At 43.1% G+C, this 25,526-nt stretch overlaps 1 protein-coding gene across 1 annotated transcript in view; it reads right to left on the reverse strand.

The window, feature by feature from the left end:
• Positions 1-25,526, reverse strand: part of RUNDC3B (RUN domain containing 3B) — a 162,574-nt gene that overhangs the window by 63,399 nt on the left and 73,649 nt on the right. Inside the window, exons 5-7 of the mRNA XM_065399227.1 lie at positions 23,969-24,058; positions 16,479-16,559; positions 14,559-14,727 (exon numbers count right to left, since the gene is read on the reverse strand). Coding sequence (XP_065255299.1) covers positions 14,559-14,727; positions 16,479-16,559; positions 23,969-24,058 — 340 coding nt within the window. The remainder of the gene's footprint in view (positions 1-14,558; positions 14,728-16,478; positions 16,560-23,968; positions 24,059-25,526) is intronic.

A 25,526-nucleotide genomic window follows, 5' to 3' on the forward strand; every position in this document is an offset into this window, starting at 1 on the left:
AGCAGGCAAATCTTGTCCATTTTTGTAAGTGAGTGTAGTGTGTAGATCATTTTCTGCTGTGTAACAGCATTCTTTTTTCTTCCGCTGAGCATGTTGTTTCTAATCCCGTGAACCACTGAGCAACCAGGCTTTGAGACAAATAAATCTGAGATTGGAGTGAAGGATCTTCTCACCTTCCTAGGAGAGCAGAGGCCTGGCGAGTGATCAATGAGTAAATGGCCATCTGTATCAAGCAAGGGTACTATGTTTGTCACTGAAGGGAGGAAGGCAGATGAATTGATGCAGCTGGTAAGAATGGGAATGGTAACTCAGGACCTCGACCAACCTTCCAAAATTTGTGCTTGGAGATGGAAGGCTGTGAGGTCAAAGGTTGAGAAGCAAGTGGTTTTCTTCTCTGGAACCTGTCTCTTATGTTGAGGTTTGTATGATCTCTGGGAGCTCAAGAATTGGGCGGGATGGGATCTCTGCGCCATCTGGGACTTGCTAAACTCTTTCTTGTGGGCAAGTGTATAGATCCTGAGAGAACACAAAAGTATCCTGGAGTCTTTTAACAGGTGCAGAGATTCACTCATGCTGTCAGCGAACCGTTAAGTACAATCAAAAGGTAGGTCTTCAATCATATTTTGGACCTCCTTTGGAAATCTTAAGAGCTGGAGCCAGGAGGCCCGTCTCATAACTACTTCTGTAGTGACTGAACAGGTGGCAGTATCAGCAGTGTCGAGGGAGGCCTACAAATATATTGTGAGCAAATGGCCTTCCACAATAATTTCAGCAGGTAGGTGCTTAATAAAAGGGTGCAACTTGGTATAATTTGTATGATTGCATTTCACCATTAATGCCCGGTAGTTGGCAATTCTGAATTGTAAAGTAGTTGCCATGTCTCAGATACAGCAAAGTCTTGGGGAAAATGAAAATCCTGCAGTACTGAGTGTGATCTTGGTACCATGTCCATAGCCTGTGCTGAAGTGATAGTGGCTGAGAGAAATGCCAGTATTGTGAATCTCGACCACTCCAAGGGGAGTCCAGGTGGAGCCTGAGCAAGCTTCTTCGGTACCAAGTGAGAATAGGAAGAGCTTTTCTTGCTGGATTGTTTTGCTGACAGTACCGATGACTTCTCAGAATCAAAGTCTTTACAGTCCTTAGGTCTAACAGTGCCCTCGGTACCAGAGAAACCAGCAGCCTCATGGTACTAGGTCAGACAGCAATGGGTGCCAAAGTGGCTGGAATCAGCGGAGACCGCAACTTCAAGGTTGAATCCCTTCCTGGAGAACTTGGGAGATGGTCTTTAGGAGTTTTATGGAAGGAATCTTGGGTCTTCCTTCTAGACGACCTTGAGGAGTGTGGCTCAGAGACAGTGGAAGCAGAAGACTTACTCAGAGACCAGTGTAGTGAGGGTAGGTTGGGGACCCCTGGCCTGGATCAGAGGCCAGAAGCAACAATAAGAAGTTGAAGTTTGATCTCCCTGGTTTTCTGGCTCTAGATTTTAATGCCAGACAGAAGTTGCACTTTTAGGAAATATGAGATTCCCTGAGAGAACGGATGCACCGGGAGTGTCTGTCGCTCACCGGGATTGCCTTTCAGCAATGTTAACTGGGAGAACTGGGTATACTATATCCTCCCAGTAAAGTAAAACTCCCAGGAGAGAAACTATCTATATATTTAAAAAAAAAATTTAAACTACTACAGCTGAACTAAACTACTGATTACTATTAAGAACAACTATAATAAACCAACTACTAAAAGAGTTCAGGGGACACAATTGAGGTAAACCTCAATGCAGACGACTGCAAAAGGTCCGTCTCAGGCTGAGGTGGTTGAGAAGGAATTGAGGGCAGTTTGCCCGCACAGTGCTATATAACAATGGCACAGAGCATGAGACTGAGAAACATGCATGTGCAGGCCCTGTGGATATTGCTATGAGAAATCTCCAATCAAACGTACAGGGGGTGCAAACACACCTAAAGTGGAGCACTCGTAGGGACACTACTCAAAGAAGAACAAAAGTTACAAGTTAATATGTTCGTATTTTGCTGGCATAGGACAGAGTATTCCTGTTTATTTTTTATTTTATTTTAACATTATAGTGAGTGGACATGAACATAACACTTAATTGGAGCACAGTGGTCCCTGACACAATATGAGAGCATCTTATGGGTTATTAATGCTTGTTTGAACAATCTATCCATGTTCCATGAAGTGAAAGCAGCAAATGGAGGAAGAGATAAATTAGATAAAATGATCAAGAAACTGACACTGATGGATGAACGCTGAAAAACATCCTCACCAGAAATTGATTACAACTCTATTACTTAAGTAATAGTTGCCAGACACCCCGAAGGTATATAAAAGAATCAGAATCAAGTCGATGGGATCCGACATAAAATATTTGCAATTCAACTTCTACAAAAAGAATTGAAACGAAAGAAAAGCTTCATAGTACCAAATTAAACATGAAAACAGCAAAAAAAAAAAGTTAAATATTTATCACTTGTAATGAACACTCAATATACAAATATAAGGTATAGGGCAGGAAAACACAAGAGGAGAAGGTTACTCACCCTGTGCACTAACTGAGGTTCTTTGAGATGCGTGTCCCTATGAGTGCCCTACTGTAGGTGTGGTAGCGCCCCCTGTGCCTGGAATCAGAGATCTTCATCAGCAGTGCGCGTTGGACCACACATGCACACCTTCCCCTTCTCGCACCATGAGCGGGACATATATCTAGCGCTGTGCGGTCCGACCACCCCCCAGTTCCTTCTCTGCCGCAGAGCTCATGTGTCAGCTCCGAACCAGAGAGGAGGACAGGCAGTGGAGCACCCATAGGGGGACATATCTTGAAGAACCTCAGTTACTGCACAGGGTGAGCAAACTTCTCTTCTTCGACTGATGTCCCTATGGGTGCGCCACTGTAGATGACTCGAAAGCGGTGCCCCTAATTGGAAGGCTGGGACTTCAGAAGAGCATTTACTGCAGATGATAGGACAGTATGTCCCAGGAGAGTGTCAGCTGTGGCATCACGAGAAATGGCGTAGTGATTGTGACACTGCATCCCATATTCTTCATAGTGATATTATTAAGATATGATTATGACATAATTATGATGCATTTTTTACAAGACGGGGCATGCAAGAAGTCATTGGAAAAGTTATGATTTCCTGGATATGATTATCCTATTTGTATGCATGCATCATTTTTGTATCTGATGTTATGAATACTGACTATGTATCTGTATTTCACATGTAGTCACACCTGGGTGACACCCACTAGGCAAAATGCTTCCAGTCTAAATAGCTGGTAGTGAAGGACCCATTCAGGGTAATGGGCCATTATGGAAAACAATAGCCTTATGAGAAGCTTATCCCCCACCTGGTGAGCCTTCCTGTGGATGTTTCAGCCAGCCTGTAAGCAATGGCTGCTATGACTCTGCAAGGGCATGTGACCAGCCCAACACGACTCTGGACTCCATTTTGGGGGCCTGTGTTTTTCCACAGGCTGGTCTGAGAACTGAGTTTGGAACAAAGGGTTCCCACCATATGCTAAAGCTATATAAGGCAGGGAGTGACATTATTGGCTGTTTTTCACTCCCCACACAAGAGAATTCCTGGAAACACCTAAGGAACAAAGACTGAACTGGGGGAAGTGCTGAACTCAGGCTAAAGGGGTTTCTAGCCTGTGTATTGAAACCTGGTGATCCCAAGTTGCAAAGCAACTGCAGCTTGTCCCTTAAGAATCTGCAAGCCTGCTTGTATCATCAGTCAGGGTGACAAACTGCTAATTCATATCCAATCTATCTAGTATATTAAGCCTAGTTCGTCTTTTTGTTTATTTGCTAGGTAATCTGCTTTGATCTGTTTGCTATCCCTTATAATCACTTTTAAAAAATCTATCTTTTGTAGTTAATAAACTTGTTTCTGCTTTATCTAAACCAGTGAGTTTGAATTAAGTGCTTGGAAATCTTAACTCAAGGGCAAAGGCTGTTGCATTTCATCTCCACATTGAGGGGGAGGCAAACTGGACAATAAATTCATACTGATCAGGGTTTTGACAAGGACAGGTCAGTACAGCTCTGGGGTCCTAGGCTGGGAAGCTGGTGGTTATTTTGGCTGTAGCCTCTATTGTTGGTTTATGCAGTGGCTGGTCAGCCTGCATGTAACCGCAGCCGGGTGTGTCCCTGCCTGTGTATATGCTGGTCAAAGTGTAGGACCGGGAGCAGGTCTGCAGCTTGTCACCGCAGCACAATGTGAGAGGGAGACCAGGCTGGTGAGTCAGAGGGCTCTGTGGTACCCCAGTTCCAGGTGGCACCGCAGGGGGAATCCATCACAGTGATGGGCCAGTGTCTTGTGATGCCCATGTGGCCATTTTGCAAAGGTCATCAATGAGGACATTATTAAGAAAAGCATTGGAGGTGGAAAGCGAGCAGGTGGAACATGATCTAATTGCAGTAGGAGGTTGCCAATTGTGTAGTTGTTAGGACAGATGTATATACTGCGAGATCCAGTTGGACAGGGATTGTTTAGAGATGGCTGAGACATTGGATCTTTCAGTTGTTGAAAGGAACAAATGTGGTGATTTTCTAAAAGGTTTAGTTCTGTCCATACAGAAGACTAATGCTTGCCTGATGTCCAAGGTGTGCAGTGCTGCCTCCTGTTGGCTGCTCTGAGGCTTTGGGAAGAAGCAAGGAAGGTGGGTAGGTTGATTAAGATGGAAAGATGATGGAACCTTAGGCAAAAATTTGGGATGTGGATGGACCGTAACTTTGTCTTTATGAAAAAGTGTGTATGGGGGATATGCCATAAGGACCCCAATTTCACTGACCCATCAGGCAGAGGTGATAGTGACAAGAAAGGCCATTTTCATTGATAAGTGAATGTAGGAACATGTTGCCATCAGTTCAAATGGCGGTCTAGTAAGAGAGCACAGGACGAGGCCAGGGTCGGATCTCATGCGTGAGGATAAAGATTTTGGAAACCATTCAGGAATCGTTTCATGAGTGGGTGTGTGAAGATGGCAGTGAAAAGTGGTGATGGCTCCCAAATGCACATGAATAAAGCTGATGGATAATCCTGATTGCTTAAAGTCTAAAATATAGTCCAGGCTAAGTGGCAGTGAATTGCATCAACCTGATGAGAGGCGCACCAGCATTGGACCCTAATCCATTTGTGAAGGTAAGCGCGTCTAGTTGTGTGGTGCCTGCTATTCAAGAGTATCTGTTTAACAGTGTCTGAGCAGGTTATTTCCGAATCCCGGAACCACAGAGGAGCCAGGCTTTGAGGTGGAGAATCTGTGGATTGGGATGGAGGATGCAACCCCATCCTATGAAAGGAGTCACGGAGTTGGATGGAGAGAGATTGGTCAGCATACCATCATGCAAAGGAGGTAAGTATATGAGATCTGTCATGGCCATGTTGGAGCTATAAGGATGATATTGGCTTAGTCCCTCTGAACCTTGTGGAGTACTCAAAACAGAAGGGAGAAGAGAGGGAAGTCATAGAGCAGTAGTGCAACCCATGTGATGTGGAATGCGTCTCCCATAAATCCATCTCCCAGTCCCACTCTCGAGCAGAATTGAGGGCATCAGGCATTTTGTGGTGTGGCAAAAAGATCTATATTGGAGAATCCCCAGTAGTTTAAGATAAGCTAAAGGATTCAAGTATCCAGTTCCCACTTGTGATCATGGGAGAATCTCCTGCTCAATCTTCTCGTAGAATAGGTTCATGAGAGGGGTCCCTGAAGAGGGACAGGGAAGGAGTGTGGCGGAGCACAATAGATAGGAAAGGGATAGGGTATCCTTCCCTGATGATCTCTAGAACCCACTTGTCCAAGGTAATTAGTCTCCATGATGGAAAGAATGGAGCTAATTGGTCACCAAACTGGTGGGATGTCGAAGATGGTTGGTAGGACTGGAACAGGGGAGGCTTCTTGGGGCCTTGACCACACCTTCAAAATTTTTGGTTGGCTGGAGGGTCATGAGAGGTAGCTCCTTAAAGAATAGCCTATGTTTTGTATGGGGCTTTTGTCGGCGCTGAGAGTCATAGTGCCGCTGAGGAGTGTACTGCGGTGGTCAGGAGCGGGAGTCTCTTTGGTGCTGGTGTGTAAATGCAGAGGGAGCAGACATTAACTCAGGAGTCTTTAAGGGAGTGTAAGGAATCATCCCTACGCTCCACAAATAGTTTGGGACCTTCACAGGGTAAGTTTTCAACTGTGGTTTGTAGCACCTTAGGAAAGGCTGAGAGGTGCAGCCATGACACACGCCTCATGAATATAGCAGTTGCAATGGAGCGGGCCGCGGTATCCGCAGAGTCTAATGAGGCTTGTTGGGCTGTATGGGCCAGATATAAGCGCCTGGAATTGTTTTATGTCTCAGGAAGGTTATGGCAGGATTCCTCTATTTTGGAGTAGTTGAGGTAGTTGTACTTGAGCATAAAAGCCTCGTAATTAGATATTCGAAATTGGAATATGGTAGATGAATAAGTCTTGTGTCCAAATAAAGCTAAGCCTTTCTAGTCTCTGTCCTGATGGGAAGATCAAGATTGATATTGTCATCCTCTCTCTCGCACCGCATTAACTACTATAGAATTTGGGGTGTGATGCGAGAAAAGAAATTCCACATTTTTGTCTGCCCGTTTGCAGGTCGGAAGGATGGACACTGGGGTCTGCCGGAGCACTTTCGTGGGATTGAGAAAAGCCTCGTTGATACGGCAATTTTGGAGGAAGAAGATGGGTGCATGATATCGAGCAATTTATGCTACTGATTTTCACTTCCTCCAAAGGAATCTGGAGGGAGTCAGCAATCCTGTGGAATAATTCTTGAAAGTGCCTGCAGTCATCAACAGCAGGAGGTGGGGGCATGATGAGGCTATCAGGGGAAGAAGAAGAAGAAAAATGTAGTATTGGTGAAGCTTCCTCCTCCTGTTCTTCCACCTCACCCAGTACCGGGGGAGGTTCAGTCTCTGGTGGGCGAGAGACCAATGGAGAAGGGAAAAAGTGTAGGTCTCTGGCTTTGCTCCATGGGAGGCTTCCCGAATTGCACCATGTACATGGCCCAAGGGTGCCAATATGGCCAATGTGGAGGGAGTGGAACATGTGGTTGCATCCACAGTGGTCCATACCAGGATTGTGGTCTAGATGTGTAGATGAAGTCATTAGAGCCTGTCTCGAATAAGAGAGCAGGATGGAGCACTCTTCCTCATCACTGGGGAAGAGGTGCCATCCTCGGTGGGGGGGTGAGGGTGAGGAGGGAGGAATGTTATGAGTCCAGAGAGAAGGGTGGAAGTGGGGGGAGGTTGTGTGTGAGCAGAGGTGACTCAGTCATGTCAGATACAAGCAGATCTTTAGGGTATCTGAATTTCTGGAGAGGAGGTAGGAGCATCATCCGTACCAGTGCATGACTTGGTGCCGAGGGAGAGGTGCATTCTCTTGAACAGCCCGCAGGTGGAGCTGAAGACTTGGTCAGTGCTGAGGACTTGGTCAGTTCCGGCAGTTTCAGTGATGCTGAGGATTTGCTCTGTACCAAAGGCTTCAGCAGTGCCTACTGCTTGGCAGTGCCGAAAAGGACACCGGTGCCATGGTTTTGTTGGTGCCGTAGCTCCCAAAGTCAGTCTGCCTCGGTCTCCAGAGCCGAGAGATGGTGCCGAGGGCTGCAGTTCTGCCCGGTTACAGACCTAAGACCATTGTTTCATGCCAGTCCTGGAGGTACTAAGACAGGCCCTGTAGCTATGTCCCCTGTCAGATGATGTTGAAGTGACTGACCTTACAGAGAAGGGTGTTCTGGTAGGCTTTGTCTCAGAGTGTGAGGAAGGAGCCCATTTCTTCTCATCAGAGTGAGAAAGAGACAACTTTCTATTAGAGGAACATGGGAAATAAGGATTGGTGGATGACCTGGCAGAGCATGAAAGCCGCATAGGGGGAAGAGTCCGGGCCCAGGTCCGATGCTGGACGTAGTGATTTCTCCATGAGGAGAAGTCATAACCGAATGTTCTGGTCTTTTCAGGCCCTGGCAGTCAGGTCATGACAGTGGGAACACTTTTGTGGGATGCAGGGAAACAAAAACCTAATCTATGATGTAATGATAAAGGTAAAGCAAAAACAAAAAAACATTCCTTTGATAGAGGAAAGAAGAAGAAGAACTAAACTACACTAAAACTGAAAGGTAAGCACTATTCTAATGAGGGGAAAAAGGAGAAGCAGGCTCTGCTGTGGATTCCGTCCCAGACCAAAAGGTGGTAGAGAAGGAACTGAGGGGGGGGGGGGGGAGCAGTTGGACCGCACATGGCTATATATACGTCCCACTCAGCTCGAGAATGGAAAGGTGCGCATGTGCTGTCTAACAGGCACTGATGAAGAAGATCTGGCGTAGGCAGTGCTGCTGCACCTACAGTGGAGCACCCATAAGGATATCACTCAAAGAAGAACTTAGAAATGTGCATAGAATAAGGCTTTCCAAGTGTAGAGAATAATGTTTACTTTCTCAATTAAATAGAGCTAGAGGAAGCTAGCAAAGAAATATCTGAAGAACAGCATGTAAGAAAAGCGGGAGTGCTGTGCTTTTCTTGCAGCTTACATGCAAACATGATAACTGGATGTATAAACAGAGGAATTAATTACAAAGCAAGAGAGATACAGACCCCATAGACATGATTTTAAAGTGTGGTGTCTAGTTTTGGTTATCAAAATTTAAGAAGAAAGAAAGTAACCAGGGTAATCTGAGACAGCAAACAGAACAGACTACCCAGCAACACTGAGAGACTAATAATTCTATATTTATGTTAAAAAAGCTAACACAATATTTTTCTTGATATAATGTAGATGAATAGCTAAAAACCTGAGAGAGCTAAAGAAGTAAAAATAATGTAGCAGTTAGAAATTGGTTTGCCAAACATTTTGGAACGCCACCACCACACAATTTTACGAAAGAAAAAACATCAAAAAGCAGAGAGAATGAATGCACATTGTGCCTAGTTTCTCTATGAGGGTATGTTCACAGTGGAGCTGGCGGTGTAATTTCCAGGTCAAAAGGACACACCTTCATTGGCTCTGATCAAGTTAGCACACTAAAAATAGACATGTAGCAACCTCGAGTACATACTTAGGGTTTCAGACGGGATTATATTCAGGGTAGCTAGCCCATCCTGCAACTCATGCTGCCACAACCACACTTCTATTTTTAGTGCACTACCTCCACTGGAGCTAACAAAGGTATGTCTACCTAAACTGGAAATTATACTTCCAGCTCCTGTGAAGACAGCCCTGACACTGATTGGCTATGTCTACACTACTACTTTTGTCAGTATAACTTATGTCACTCAGGGGTGTGAAAAAAACCCCAATGCTGAGCAACGTAAGTTGCACTGACAGAAGCGCCAGTGTGGACAGTGTTATGTTGCTGGGAGAGCAATATTTTTGGTCAGAAAAAAAAATCCCACTTTGTAACTAACAGTCGTAGCAAAGATGAGCCACTAGTATAAACAAAAGTACTGTGTTAGGGTATATCTGCACTTTGAGCTGGAGATGTAAATTCCAGCTCAAGGAGATGTACCTGTGCTAGCTAAGATTGAGCTAGTGTCATAGGTGCCAACTTCCCCTCTTTCCTGTGGGTACTCCATCCCCTTTTGCCCCCACCCCCACCCCACCCCATCCATGAGGCTCTGCCCCACCTCTTCCCACCCCTGCCCCACCCCCATTCCAACCCCTTCCCCAAAGTCCCTGCCCCAACTACGCCCCCTCCCTGCCCCTATTCCAACTCCTTCCCCAAATCCCCACTTCCTCCCCTCAGTACATACACATTCAAGATGCTAGACACATACTTAGGGCAGCTAGTCCTTTCCACCACTGCTGCACTCTGTTTTTGGCACACTCACTCAATCAGATCTAGTGCAGGTATGTCTCCTTAAGCTGCAAATTACACTTCCAGCTCAAAGTGTAGACATATCCCTAATGCCAGGCTACATGATATTTTAGGGTACGGCTACACTGCAGCTGGGGGGTGTAATTCCCACTTGGGTAGACATATATGCACTAGTTCCGTCAAGCTAACTTGCTAAAAATAGCAATGTTGCCACAGTGGCACAGGCTAGCTACCCAAGTACATACCTAGGATCTCAGACCTCGGACAAGAGTATACCCAGGCAGCTAGCCAGAGCTGCCACTCGTGCCACAGCCACAATGCTATTGTTAGTGTGCTAACTTAATCAGAACTAGAAAGTGTAGAGCTGGAAATTATACCTCCCAGCTGCAGTGTAGATGCACCCTTAGAACTGCTCTGATCAGTGCTAGGTATCATGGTGTTAAACATTGTGGGGCCTACAGGAGCTCTAGCTATCCTAATGGTATCATCATTGCTACGAGTGGTGGAGTTGGACTGGTGTTAGCAATGGTGGGAAATTTCAGGGGGATAAAGGGAAATAGCAAAGATGTAGCCAAACAGTTAGACCCATAGAATATCAGGGTTGGAAGGGACCTCAGGAGGTCATCTAGTCCAACCCCCTGCTCAAAGCAGGACCAATCCCCAGACAGATTTTTGCCCCAGATCCCTAAGTGGCCCCTTCAAGGATTGAACTCACAACCCTAGGTTTAGCAGGCCAATGCTCAAACCACTAAGCTATCCCTCCCCCAATATAATATATGGAGATACACACCTATCTCATAGAGCTGGAAGGGACCTTGAAAGGTCATCAAGTCCAGTCTCCTGCCTTCACTAGCAGGACCAATTTTTTTTTTTGCCCCCTCAAGGATCGAACTCACAACCCTGGGTTTAGCAGGTTAATGCTCAAACCACTGAGCTATCCCTCCCCCAAACTAGTGCTCCAGGTGAGGTTTGAACTCACAACCTCAGCATCACTTCACTGCTCTATAAGTACTGTGCGCTAACCCATTGCACCACAGTTTCACTTAATCTTTTTATTCTATATAGCTTGCCCTTTTTCAACCCGTGATTCTACTTCCTTTTGAAAGCAGGGGCAAGGGACTCTGCACTGGAGTAGAACGTTCAGTCCCAGCTGCTAGGCTGGGACTCTGCCATTTGGAATATGAACATCCACCTTTATCCCTCTCCTTTTCATCCACTAAGGGAGTGCTTAGTGGAGCAGGTATAGCCCTATGGTTTTCCTTCCCCAGACTATCCACACTCCATCCACCCAATTTTATTATTGCCCATACTTTACTTTTCTGGGGTTTTATTTAAAATTTTGGCATTAAATATTCTATTAAACGAAGCCATTAAGCAGAATTTTTTATAACATAGTAGGTCTCCCTGGGATGGGGCGGCTGCCCCTCACTGGCAAAAAGGGGTTAAAAGCAGCCCTAGTAAGGCTGCGCTGGAGGCAGCCAATCAGAGGAGGGCTGAGAGGAGCAGCCAATCAGGGCCAAGTAGGCCTATATAAAAAACGAGCTACAAGGCAGAGGAAGGCAGTTTTCTGCTGGGAGCACAGGGAGGAAGGACTGTGTCCCTGAAGGGCCAAGAGAACTGCCAGCACCCTGGACAGAGCAGTGCTGCAAACAGGGGCCAAGGAAGCCAGAGACAGGTCCTGGCTGACTGCTGGGGGGTTGCAGACTGAGGCCCTGATACAAAGGTAAAGAGGGTGGCGGAGCCACGCGGGAGGTGGCTAGACCGTGGACTGCAGTTTGCCACTGGCGGGAAGTGGCTGAACAGTGGACTGCAGGTCCCCCAGCAGGGGGGAGCACAGTGTGTGGCACGGCCGGAGGGCTGTGTCGCTGAAGAGGGTGCCGCAGTCCTTGGAGAGACGTGGGCCAAAAGCGGAAGTCACGGTGGCAATGCACCACCTAAAGGGGGCGCACTCAACTGCAGAGCTAATTCCCAAGACAGGCTGAAGGGGCACCAGAGTGGTAAGCGAACCCCGTTACACTCCCTTTATGCATTCCTCCTCTTTTTCCTTCACTCCTTCTTAATTTTTCTTTGTTTCTTCCATCAGCTTTAATTTTATTTCCATCTGTCTGTCCCACTATTTCACTTTCCTCTTTTTTCTGGGTTTTGTTACTTCAAACACGCTCTCCCACCTTCAATCCCTCTCTCCTTTTTTTTTTTTAAAGCCACCAACACTCACCCTCAACCCCCCCCCCCCCCACACACACACACACTTTGTCCCTTTTCTCTGTTCCAATGTGTTACTGCCCAGTTCTTGAGGGTAGCATTCTGTATTAGAAATAGGGCTGAAATATTATGCTATAAAATGGGTTGGACATACGCTATACTAGCAGACCACCTGAATATGCTTCAGACCTTTGGGATTAAGTCTTGTTTTTGAAAGCTGCCTAATTCTGGTACTTTTATGGCCTTCTTCATAGTATTTGAGTGACTCCAAATATTTTGTCCCCCACTTCCCTTCCACATCTCTTCTCTCTCTCTAAGGGCTGGTCTACACTAACCCCCCCACTTCGGACTAAGGTACGCAAATTCAGCTACGTTAATAACGTAGCTGAATTCGAAGTACCTTAGTCCGAAGTTACCGCGGTCCAGATGCGGCAGGAAGGCTCCCCCGTCGATGCTGCGTACTCCGCTCGCCGAGCTGGAGTACCAGCGTCGACGGCGAGCACTTCCGGGATCGATCCGGGGCACTTCCGGGATCGATCCGGGATCGATTTATCGCGTCTTAACCAGACGCGATAAATCGAACTCAGAAAACCGATTGCTTACATCCGGACCCGGATGTAAGTGAAGACGTACCCTAACCCTCTCCAGTTTGAAGGAGAAATAGCTTGATTAGTTTATATATTTTTTGTTGTTTATGTGTGTGAAAGTGTGTGTTGTGCATCTGAGGCAAAGTTAAGTCAAAGAAATTAGTTTTGCGTTTCTCTCTCTAAGTGATTAGTTTGATAGTCATTCTTATCTCTTGCAGAAGTAAGTTCCATAGTCTAGGTCCAGCTTTTGTGAAAGTTCTATCTCCAACACTCTCAAACCTCCCTGACTAGTCAACACTAATTGTTCTGGTGGAATGTAGCCATCAGATCAAGAGGACAAAGGGTTATGAAACCGGGAACTCTCAGATAGCTAGGCCAGTCCCAAGACATGCAGCTATACCAGTTATAACCAATAGCTTATATGCAGTCTACGGGCTAGAGATGGAAACTGGGAGCCAGACATTCTGCATTAGATTTTCAGATCTGCCATCAATTCACTGTGATACTTTGGACAATTGAGTTAACAGTGCCTCAGTTTATCCACCAATAAAGTGCATATAGTAAATTCCCACTTATTGTACCACATTGGGGTATCATAGGGCCTATTTTAAAGTAATTTGAAATCCTCTAATTAAAAGGGGCTATATAAGTGCTAAGTATTATTATTTATTCTGTCTAGATATTAAGAGACCTCATGTAAACTATCAGATTCAATAGTGACAGGGCACACATCAGTACTTAGATATATGGAAGCCAAAGAACACACAAAGTAGTGTTACCCTGTTTGGCCTGAGCAGCTAGCGAAAAATTCAGGGTCTTGCAGGTTGCTCCAGGTAGGAGGAGAAACTGATGATATCAGGAATCTTTGATACCCGGAGGAGGAAGCTGGACATGGAGGTGCTCTGCAACTGTGAGGCCTATTTCCAATCCATCTTGAAGTCACATCTCCAGGCAGAGTTCCTCTGAGTTGTGTCCACTGCCTCCCTGGCACCTTCAAGGACCAGTGGGTACTGTCCAGGGTTCTCTGCTCAGCGGCCTCTTCTGGATCCCTGATTTTATCCTTGTGACCTTCACTTCTGTCCCTATTTTTTTCATTTCTTGTCCCCCAAAATTAGTTGATGCCTGGGTCCAATAGCTCTTCCCCTTAAGCTGAGGGGGGAGGCCGTTAGTAATGGGTAGGCCCACACCTGCCCATCCCCAGTGCTTCAATAGGTACCTTTGATGCAATCTGTATATTTCTTGTAAATAAACAAAAGTCCTGTATCAGAGGGGTAGCTGTCTTAGTCTGGATCTGTAAAAAGCAACAGAGAGTCCTGTGGCACCTTTAAGACTAACAGATGTATCGGAGCATAAGCTTTCGTGGGTGAATACCCACTTCTTCAGACGCATGTCTGCACATCATGACATGCGTCTGACGAAGTGGGTATTCACCCATGAAAGCTTATGCGCCGATACAAAGTCCTGTTTTCCTTGAACACAGAGGAGCCAAGACTCAGGAGAAAGTTTCATTGCTTACAGCCCCAACCCTCTTTTAGCCAGCTTGTCCAGACTGTATGTGTTTTCTAAACCTGTTCCTGTGTGGTTCTGCTTCTTTCTCCACACTCCCCACCCAAGCCCTCCATTCACATAAGTTCAAATTCCTGGGTGGACTCACATATGCTTGTTTTAGGTTGGGAGCTGCTACAAAAGGAGTATAACTGTTTCTTACAGCCATCTTAAATAAAGTGTGGCAGTCCAACCCACCAACTTCAATGACATTTAACCTGACCCACAATAATAGCTATATTTGTTATGTTTTGACAAACATATATTACTAGAAGAATACCTGTTTACAGGATCCTATGTCTTTTCAGTGACAATAATATGGACATAAAAATACACATTAGTTCAGTCACCCTCACCCCTCCACAAACTGATTTTTTTACCTTCTGCTCCAAGGTGAGTCGATACTTCTGTTCTACCCTTTTGCATTTGTTGTACCAACTGTTTTCATCCATGATGAAAGGAGGTCCAATATTTTCCGGAGTACTGCTTTCACTGCCGCTACTTCCCAGAGTCCTTAGCTCTTCTTCATCACTGCTGATGCTATCAGAACTGAAGGACCAAATTTATAAACCAAATGAAAATTACAGTTAACGGATACAAAACCTGCCTTGAAACTGAAGCACTGCTACTCTTAAAACATGAAATGCAAAGCCTTCTTTAAAAAATAAATAAATAAATAAATAAAAATCAGTAATGGAATAGCTGTAGGATTAAACATTACAACTACAGTTTACAAGATAGTCATTACTTGCTCAGCAAACACAAAGCTATTTCACAACCACCAAAAGTAATGCCAGGAATCTGTGTCTGCGAAGTCATCAGCTGTGTAAGGCAGCACAAAAAGGAAGATCTTGCTATGTTAAATTGGAGAGGTGGCCATTAACTCAGAAAGGTAAGAATTTTAGCTTATCCCTTACCTTTTTCCTTGTTACTAAGTTTTCTGCTGCATCATCAAGAACTTTTAGCTAGTTTCAGTTGTGAGAGTTCGGCATAATTCACTTATTTTTCATGTTTCTTCTAGAAGTATTTAGCATTGTAAATACTATAAATCATAGTATTTATATGATTCTCTTCAAATACACTATTTAAAACAGTTCAAGAAGTATACCAACAGTGAAGGCATGCTACTATAACACCCTCGTTACTTATGGATCTTTTAGTCCTCATTATCAAGGTTCAACATAAAAGTGTTTGAATCACTGCCCTAGTACCTATGGGGTCTAATTTGTTTTAATTTTAAGACAAATCAGGGAATCAGCCCTGCTGTGACAAACATGGGTGTCCATTAAAGCTTTTAGACTATATCAGTACAGTGGTGACCCTGAACAGACACAGGGTTTTCGATAAGCTTTGTGTGCATACTTAAGAAATGCTCACATTCGATTACTGATTTGGGTCAAAAATATTTTTGTAGTGTTGTAGTTAACTTAAATTGAACTTTGCAATTAGGCAATTAAAAAAAAAATCTAATGAGATCTGCATCTCTAGAGAAGAATTAGAATTTTCATTTTTCAGCCATGTGTCTTAGAGAGACAGTACATCAAATAATGTTTCATGGGAGGACATCTTAATTCCCGCCTGCTTTTCAAAACAGTTAAATCTAGCAACAAAATCTATAGCAGTATTTCCATGCTCTTTTGAGGTGCTGAGTGGGGCTACTGATGGCCTCACTCTTCTCAGTCAGATACAGATATTAACTAAATGTTCTTTGTCAAAAAGGATCATTATGCTAAACCATATAGTTAAAAATTGGTTGAAGAGACGCAGGTATTATACAGGTAACCACAGGATATTTTTGAAGGGCTAAATACTAATACCACATATAGACAGACTTTACAAGATGCAACAGAAGTCAACAAGATATAGGTGCAGATGTGATTTTTCTCACCTTTATACAAACAATGCCATTAACTATGAAGAAAAAGGTACACATAGGAAGGAAAAATGTAATTGGCATATCTTCCTACAGAAAAAAAGCATTGATTACAGCTGCTCTACAGTCTGATATTAGCTCTAATTAAAAAGTCTAAGCTTCAGTGATAAAAGTAATTTCTCTCTTTAAAATTAGCATAAGTATTAAACACCTGAGTATAGACTAAAATTTCAGCATGACTGCTCACAGCTCATAAGTCACGCAGTATTACAGCAATAAAAAGCTAAGCATCCCATGCTGGTCACCAAGTGCAGAATGTCACAACATACTGAAAGCCAAATAAACTTCAAAAAGATAAGTAAAAGACAAAATATCCAACTACCAAGTGAAGCTGAAAAATAAGATGAAGTTTCAAAATGAAAAGTACCTTTGGGTGAACTTCAGATAGGGTGTATAATCTATTACAGCTGGAAAGTTGCCATCCAATCCCTCTCCCTTCAGGCAGAAACTGACATAATACAGAGAATCAGTAACCATGTTACACCAAGAAAATGAAATGGCAGTGACACAGTTCAATCTTAATAGGATATAATTTGATCTTCTTTACCAACAAAATCAAAGTATTATTAAAAAAAAAGATTGTGGGGTACAGTTTTCAGTTACTGAAATACCATCACATATCCTGAATCTAGATTGTTAAAGTTAAATTACCAACTAATTTATTTAAAAAGTGAAAAGTCATTGCTTCTGTTTTAGAATGATGTAATTTTTATACATATCCACACTATTCAGGGGGAAAGGGGAGTATGTTCTTAGTTTGCCTTTTCTCAAAGGTTTTGAAGAGCTGCCAATTGTGCATGGAAAGTTGGAGAAAGACATTCCTTTAGATACAATTCTGTTTATATATTGCTGCATTTTCTGCACCTTAAAACTATTGAGACTACAAATTCCCAAAGCATGCTCAGCTCTTTCCAATCATATAGGAACAATCAATCAATCACCACCCTCATGGGTTTGCTACCTTAAGTCCTGATTTCGCAAATGTTTACACAGATACTTGACCTGATTGTAATGGAACTACTCACATGCATAAAAGCAAGCATGTGTGTAAGTGGTTGCTAGTTCCAGGCCTAAAAGACCAGATAAAGGGATGGAGAAAAGGATGTACATATAAGGGAAGTGATCAGAGCAACTGGCACACACCTTATTAATTCTGCTTTTTAAATTCTTTATTTTTTACTGTGAGGGTGCAGATGGAAGGAGGGGGAATAGCATGAAGGGGAGTGCTCTAGGAACAAGGCAAAAGAAAGAAGAGGAAGAAAGCTTCACAGGAGAAGAAAGGGTTGAGAAATTGAGGATTACTACAGATATTTGGAAGAAAAAGTTTGCAAAGAGTTAACCTACTCGTTCTGCTTATTCAGAACAAAGACAAATGATTTATAACATCACAACCAATTACTGCAATAACTTTTTTTTTTTTTTTTACTTCAAGTGATGAGTTGCAGGAACAGATGAACATTTTAGAAACCAACATACTAACATTCAGAAATGTCCCTATGTATCCATATAGTTTTCTAAAACTCAAATATAAAGATCACAACATAGATTAGAGATAGATAAGATTAAACATGGTGCTGATCTAAAATTAAGGTTTAATTACAATAACGATAGTTTCACAAGGTTTCCAAGAGGCTCAAATACAAGTTTTTCATTCCTCCTCTCCCTCCCGCACCAAACACCAAAATATACACTTTCTAAAAATTGCTCCTCAGAGGGAGACCATTCCTGCAGTCAATTTAGAAGCTTACTTTTGTTAAAGAAATTCCTTTCTTATCAAATTAAAAAACTGTTCTGAAGAAAGTCAAAGTGAGTTTTTCCAGAAGTCTTAAACCTTTAAATATTTTTAAATGGCTAAAAATATTCAAACTTGCAGTAAGGAGAGGTGTGGGGATGCAACATGGAGCACAAATACATTTTCCATGTCATACAAACCATTATACAGACAAGTCTAGCTAAAAACAACACAGAAATCTAATGTATGGTACACCTCGCAAATTGGTTCGCCCAATGTCTGGAGCAAAGGCACTCAGACAAAGCTGAAAAAACTAGCTCGGAGTGACAGTTGCCTCTTTGTTGCTACTGAAAGTGTAATAGTAAAATGATGATGATGTAAGGTAAGATCAACTATGATATCTCAATGTAGGGGCAGATGTTCTTCCCTCAGCAGAAGGAATTAACTTAAGGAACTGGGCAGTAGACCATGTATTCCTTTAGCTTCTCCAGGGGTTCATCTGTTTGATTGCTAAATAGATTCTCCCCTTCAAAGGGAAAGTCCTCTATTCTGAACCTGTTTCACTGGGAAGAGCAGATCTTAACCCGCTATGTCTTCTTAAGCTAATAATAGATGCTGTCGCTTTAGTCAAAGAGCATCAAATGATACTCAGACAGTGGTCCCCAAACTTTTTACCTCGCGCCCCCTCCTTACTCCTGTCCGCACCCCCAAGAGGTGGGAGCAGGGCCATGACTCCAGGAGTGGGGATAAGGACGGGGTAAGGGGGCCGACAGCTGGGGCCCCGGGTCAGTGGCGCTGCAACTCACTTTTAATAGTGGGGGTGCTGAAAGCCAACCCCCTTACCCCTGTCCGCCCCCGCCCCAGAGCTGGGGCTGGGAGCAGGGCTGTGTCTCTGGGAGGGGAGGGGGAAAATCAGACAGGGGTAAGGGGGCTGAGACTGGGGCCACAGCCAGGACCCCAGGCACGGGGCCAGCAGCTTGGACCCCGCGTAAAACCTACACCCCCTTACCTCTAGTTCCTATGCCTGGGCCACACACACCCTAAATGTTCCTCTGCACCCCCCTAGGGAAGCGCACCCAACAGATTGTGGACCTCTGCTCTAAGAGCATGTTTCACTATGTTCTGTCCACCAGTTAAAATATTCACCAGTTTATGCTCATCTTCTGATAGCACTTGAATAAAGGTGGTGAAACTGATAACAGGACAGAATACTCAGAGAAGATGAAGAAAAAACCTTTTGTCCTAAAGTATACAATCTTTACCCTCCTTGGCAAATAACATGGAATATGCTATCTGTCGATAGGACTGGGCTGCATGTAGTGAAAATAAGAACAACTCCTCATAGGACAGGTGGTATAAAACTTAGCAGCTTTTTAAAAAATGGGCTAACAAGAAGCTGGAGTAGACCAAACAGATTTGGCCATGACAACAGCCCATCCAATATGGGTAAAGAAATTCTGGTCTGTGAAGGGGCTCTCAAAATGTCAAAAACTGGATGGGAGAATTCTTTCATTGCCACAGAAGGTAATTTTAGATCTACCAATTCACAAAACTGTGGGGCATCCTCAGAGGAAGACAAAGCAGAAGCGATGCCCACATTCTGACCAGAAGAGTCCGGCTTTGTTACTAGCTGCTGCTAGTCCATCTGTGGGGATAATTCTTCTTCCTCTTCAGATAGAGAACCTGGTACCATCATCAGACATTCTTCACTGAAGTCAGGAGATGGAGACAGATCCAGAAAGCTCAAATCTATTATACAGATCCTTTCTTGATCTTTAGCAGGAGAATGATTCATATGCCAAATAGTAGCTGGGAGACTCCATAAATCCCCTTGATGTATACCAACAGAACCATGCAGCTTAAGGAGCCCATTGTTGCCAGTACCCACCCTCAGGTACCATTTTATAAATCAAGGGGTAAGGAGGATTAAAGGTTCAATATCCAGGTGTATATCTTGCTCCTACAGAATGAAACATAGGGAATGTGTCAGGTTGTTTAGGTGTATCCTACTCAGATCCAATCTCAGATCCATAGCCAAGAAGATCGGAGAACTACCAGAACCAGGATGTGACGCATAGTAAATGGTGTTATAGAGAATCTGAGGGACTTGGAGGCAGAAGAGAAAATTCTGGAGAGAAACTAGGTATTTCCTCCATTCTACGACCCCGAACACAGACATGTGAAGGGGCTTTTCCTCTCTCCCAACCCTGAAGGTATCTCTTGTAGATCTGTTGCCCAATCTGGTTGTAGAGCCGTATGGCAAATTTTGGCTACTACAGTAATTCTGTCTGGTTCCGATGACTCCACTGTTGCCAGTTCTGGTCAGGTCTTTGCCATTGTCTTTAGATCCGTAGGAACCCTCAAATCCAGTAACAGAATGTTCTGTCTAAATTTTTCCTTTTGGATTGTTATCTTCAGTCTGGGAACTGACGTGGATGGATCCAGGTCTGATGGATCCAATGAATCACTCATCTGGGATCCAGCCCTGCTAACACTGGATGCTCTTTTCCGATTCTGATTTAGTTGGGGATTGGTCCTGCTTTGAGCAAGGGGTTGGACTAGATGACCTCCTGAGGTCCCTTCCAACCCTGATATTCTATGATTCTATACATCTTCCTCAGAGCTGCAACCGATGCATCTGGTGGCATTTCAGGTGGCCTTGACTTTGGAGTGTCTGAAGCCAGTGCTGACAGAAGCTTAAGAGCTTTTAGTTTCATCAGATCCAATGTCCTGTGTGCCATAAGCACTGCTGGCCTTGGGGTTACCTCTGGTGCGGATTTCTTCATAGGTACCTTAGTCCTAGTAGGTGCCAAACTCAGAGATGACACAGGTCTCTTCACTCATATTACATGCTCTTGGATGTATCAGATACAATAGACTTTGCTGCTATTGCTTTCACAAGAAAATGTTACTCACCTTGTGCAGTAACTGTGGTTCTTTGAGATGTGTGTCCCTATGGGTGCTCCACTTTGGGTGTGTTTGCACCCCCTGCACCTCAGATCAGAGATTTTAGGTAGCAGTGTCCATTTGGTCCACATATGTGCTCTCCCAGTCCCATGCCCTGCATCAGGACTATATAGCTCTGCGCAGGCAAACTGCCCTCAGTTCCTTCTCTACCGCAGAGCTCATTGGTAAGAACTCCAAAGCAGAGGGTAGGATGACGGATAGTGGAGCTCCCATAGGGACACACATCTCAAAAGAACCACAGTTACTACATAAGGTAAGTAATCTTTTCTTCTTCTTTGAGCAGTGTTTTTATGGGTGCTCCACTTTAGGTGACTCTACAACAATACCTCTAAGGGAGGGGTGGGGCTTCAGAGTCAAGTCTAGAACTGAGGATAAGATAGTGGAGCCAAATATGGCATTGGACGCTGAGTCGTGGATGAGTGGATAATGTTCAGCAAATGTATGAGCAGTTGTCCAATTTGCTGCTTTGCATATTTCTGTGACCAGAATGTTTCTGAGGAAGGCTATGGAAGTGGAGCGAAATCTCATGGAGTGAAAACAATGAGGAGTCCTTGTGGCACCTTAGAGATTAACACATTTATTTGGGCATAAGCTTTCGTGGGCTATAACCCACTTCATCTGGGTATGCCCAAATAAATTTGTTAGTCTCTAAGGTGCCACAAGGACTCCTTGTTGTTTTTACTGATACAGATTAACACGGCTATCCCTCTGAAACCTGTCATCATGGAGTGAGTTCATACTCTAGAAGGAGGTTGAAGATTGAGAGAATGAAAGCAATAGGTAATGCAGTCCGATATCCATCTAGAGAGTCTTTGTTTAGAGACTGAGGATCCTTTGATCTGTCTACAATGGAGAGAAATAGTTTGGGAGATTTCCTGAAGGGCTTAGTCCTATCTAAATAGAAGGCTAGTGCTCTCCTGACATCGAGTGTGTGAAATGTCGCCTCCCTTTGTCCTGGTGCAGTTTTGGAAAGAAAACTGGGAGGTGGATAAGTTGGTTTATATGGAATTCCAAAGATTTTCAGTATGAACTTGGGGTGTGGTCATAGTGTAACCTTGTCTTTGAAAAAGACTGTAAATGAGGGGTACATTAGAGCCCCTCTCTGAGAGGACGTAAAGGCTACTAGGAATGCAGTTTTCACAGAGAGGTGAAGGTGGCCGTGGATTCAAAGGGAGGCCTTGAAAGGCAACTGAGGACAAGGCTGAAGTCCTAGGCTGGTGTAGGGCATCTGACTTGTGGGAAGAGGTTACCCTTGAGAAACCTTCTTGTAGGATGAGTGAAAACAGAATAACCGTCTATTTTATGATAAAAGGCGGTGATGGCTACAAGAAGCACCTTTGAGCTTAGAGATAATCCTGACATTTTTAGTTCTAGGATGGAATCTAGCACAAGCAGTAGCAGAGGGGATGTAGGAATAATTGTCTCAAGTCACAGCAGAGTTGGAATCTCTTCCGCTTTTGAATATATGTGCGATGAATAGTTTGTTTCCTGCTATGTAACAGCACCACCTTTACATCCTCAGAGCAGGTCATTTCCAAGCCTTCAAACCATCAAGGAGTCATGCCTTGAGCCAGAGAGCCTGTAGATTGGGGAGATGGACCTGAACAGCACCCTGACTGTACTTTGCCAGCAGAGCTTGGTAATTGGCAATCCTAAATTGTAGGGTCACTGATGAATATGATTTTAGTCCAAATAACTCAGGTTTCTAAAGTGGAGTATCCATAGGGACACTACTTGAACTAGTAAGAGTTCCTGTGGTCTATTCTGTCTATCTTTACTCATTCTTGGAGTAAATGTACAGCAGATGAAGCTTCTGGGTGGAGTGTGTCTTTCACCAAGACATGCCTTATATTAACGTCTGATGCTGGAAATACTTCTGGACACAAAGTGCCTCTTTTGAAGACTGTTCCTCTGATTTTTGACTCCACTACTATAGTTAGAACAGAGAGATTAAAAATTCTAACTTTACTAAGAGTATTAAGTATGAGAAAGACAAGATGGATAAGGTAATAACTTTTATTGGACCAACTTCTGTTGGTGGAAGGTACAAGCTTTTGAGCTACACAGAGCTCTGCTTTAGGTCTGGGGAAGGAAACCAAGTGTCTGAGATAAAATATCTAACATTAACTCTAAAATACCTACATATCTAATGGTACTATAGATGAAATCCAAGAGATATGGAGAGGTTCACTTTTGTCTAATGCTGCGGTTGAAAGGAACTGGGGAACAGTAGACGCCATGCCACATTATAGCCTTGCCTTCATAACATTTTAGAGAGGGCGTGTGAGCACTCTAACAGGCACTGCTTAGAACAGGTTCTACTGTCTAGGCTGCACCAACTGGCACAACCCAAGAATGGGAATTTGCAGAGGACACTCGAAGATGAACAGGAAGCTAGAATGGAATAAATAGTGCCACCACCTTAACTACAGATCCTGCTCTAGTGTACAGTAGCTGAAGCACTTTGACACATTTCTGAACACTTAAAGCAAATATTTGTTTGAAGATCAACTACGTTATGCTAGAACGGACAAACTTAAAATAGTATAACATTAAAAAGAATCTTTTTAGTCACTTAAATCAGTGTTTTATCTGAAATTTGAGCTGCAATTACCAAAGTACTCATGCAACTGACAAATTTGACAGATGTCAAAAATTAATCAATCATTCTGATGGTAATGAAGGGACACTGTTATTTGAACAACATTTTTAGTCAGTACAGGAGGAAAAGAACTGAAGAATAATGGATGTGATGCAAAAGTGGTTTCTCTTAATGCATCAAAATATCAGCAACTGAAGCAACTGATCATTGGTTGAAGTTTAGACTAGGACACACAGACGTGTGTGTTTTTGTTGCCTTAATACACTGAGACAGAAGAGGAAAGAAATGAAGCAACATGCATACACGAGCCAAAATCCATGCTGGAGCACACAGTTGATATTCTCTTTCATGAAGGATATTATTTATTTGTATTATAGCAGCATATGCAAGCTCCACTCAAATTGGGGCCCCATTGTGCTAGGCACAGTATACGAAAAAGACATCTTTAACTACACTGAAAACTGGTTTAAGGTTCCAGAATCTACAAATTATTAAAAAATAAAGGTTAGGATATATAGTTTACTATAACTAAACACCTGTCAGACAAACTGAATACCTGAAGTCAATAGCATTGAGTCCCAACAGCATGCCAGCAAGCATATTTGCTTCCTCTCCCAGGACAATTGCTCCATCTTCATAAAATCTCCTTCAAGAAACAAAATGGTTTTCACCACACACACACAAAAAATCAAACAAACGCCCCAGAAATGAGCACCAATCTCTGTTCTAAATAATAATTCAGCTATCACATTGACTATTCAAGTTATTTTTTTAAAAAAAAGACTTTTTAAATCCAAATAAATGAAAACAGCCACTGGCTGCCCAGATGGCATTCACATTTCACTTCTGGTAAAGCAAAGGAAGAGATCACTATAAAGGAATACATTCAAGAGGGGGGCAGGGAAGTGCTCCATAATGATAAAACTATTTTAAAATGCATCAAATCCAGACATTGCCAAACTAGATATATGTTAATTAATGTATTAGGAGACTATTTCATGCCCTTGAGAAATAGCAGTAGAAAAGGATAAGCCAAAAAACAACCCCCACCCCCCAAAAAGAGAGAGAAAAAGACACAATTGGAGTTTTACTTGTGAATGAGAATGTGTCATGCCTATTGAAAGAATGACAATTGATGCCACTGTAAAAGCCTTTTTCATCTATATTTCTTAATTGTACTTAGAGTTAATTTTAAGACCCAGTATTCAGATTTAACTTTCAACAGTTGACTATATTAGCAGACTACACTCCTATTTTTAGCAGCGTAGTGTCCCACTGCCTCCCCACTGCTGAAGCCTTTCCCTGCCAGAGGGAAAGACTCTCACATAGTGCATGAAAGATCATTGAAAGATTGGGGCCTAAGGTAAAACACCAAAATCCACATTTTAGAACCTAAATAAATGGCCTGATTTCAAAAAGGGCTAACCACATCCATCTCCTACTGAAGTTAATAGCACCAGCACATGCTCAGCACCCTTAAAGTCAGGCCACTTATTTAGGTGCCTAACTTTAGGAACTCATGTTTGAAAATTTTGTCTCTCTCTCTCTCTCTATCAAAAAAAAAAAAAAAAAAAACCCTTAAAGACATAAATTTCTAAATAATAATTCTGGATAATTCAACTGACAGACATAATTATACACAAATTTATATGAGAATTCAGTTAATTCTATAGCTCCACACAGGAAATCACTGGTTTAGTCCTCTGCTGCTTGTGGATTGGGAACCCCAAATGTTTTGCTTTAGTGCTGAGTAACTGGAAATCTAAACTTCCAGTGCCAAAAGTTCAATATTACTAAAAATAATTTCATAAGTTGAATGTATAACAACCATTAATTTAATTTTAAAGGTCTACTGAAACACAGAATCTGTATACATTTCAAGGTTATTGGGAACTTCCTCACATTCCAAATGAATGGTGATAAAGGTTTGTTTTCTAAAAGCTAAACTAGTGAAACAGCCAGCTAATCATAATTATTGTTATCTATTACCTAGCAAGTTAAACTACTGGACATGAACAAAGAGTGACAGCTTAAGAGGACTTTTTTTATAACAAAATTCTTTAGAAGAAAAATAAATAAAACAAGAGTTAGGCTTTTTTTTTAAAAAAGACATG

This window comes from Emys orbicularis, chromosome 2 (genome assembly GCF_028017835.1).
Source record: "Emys orbicularis isolate rEmyOrb1 chromosome 2, rEmyOrb1.hap1, whole genome shotgun sequence".
NCBI lineage: Eukaryota > Metazoa > Chordata > Testudines > Emydidae > Emys > Emys orbicularis.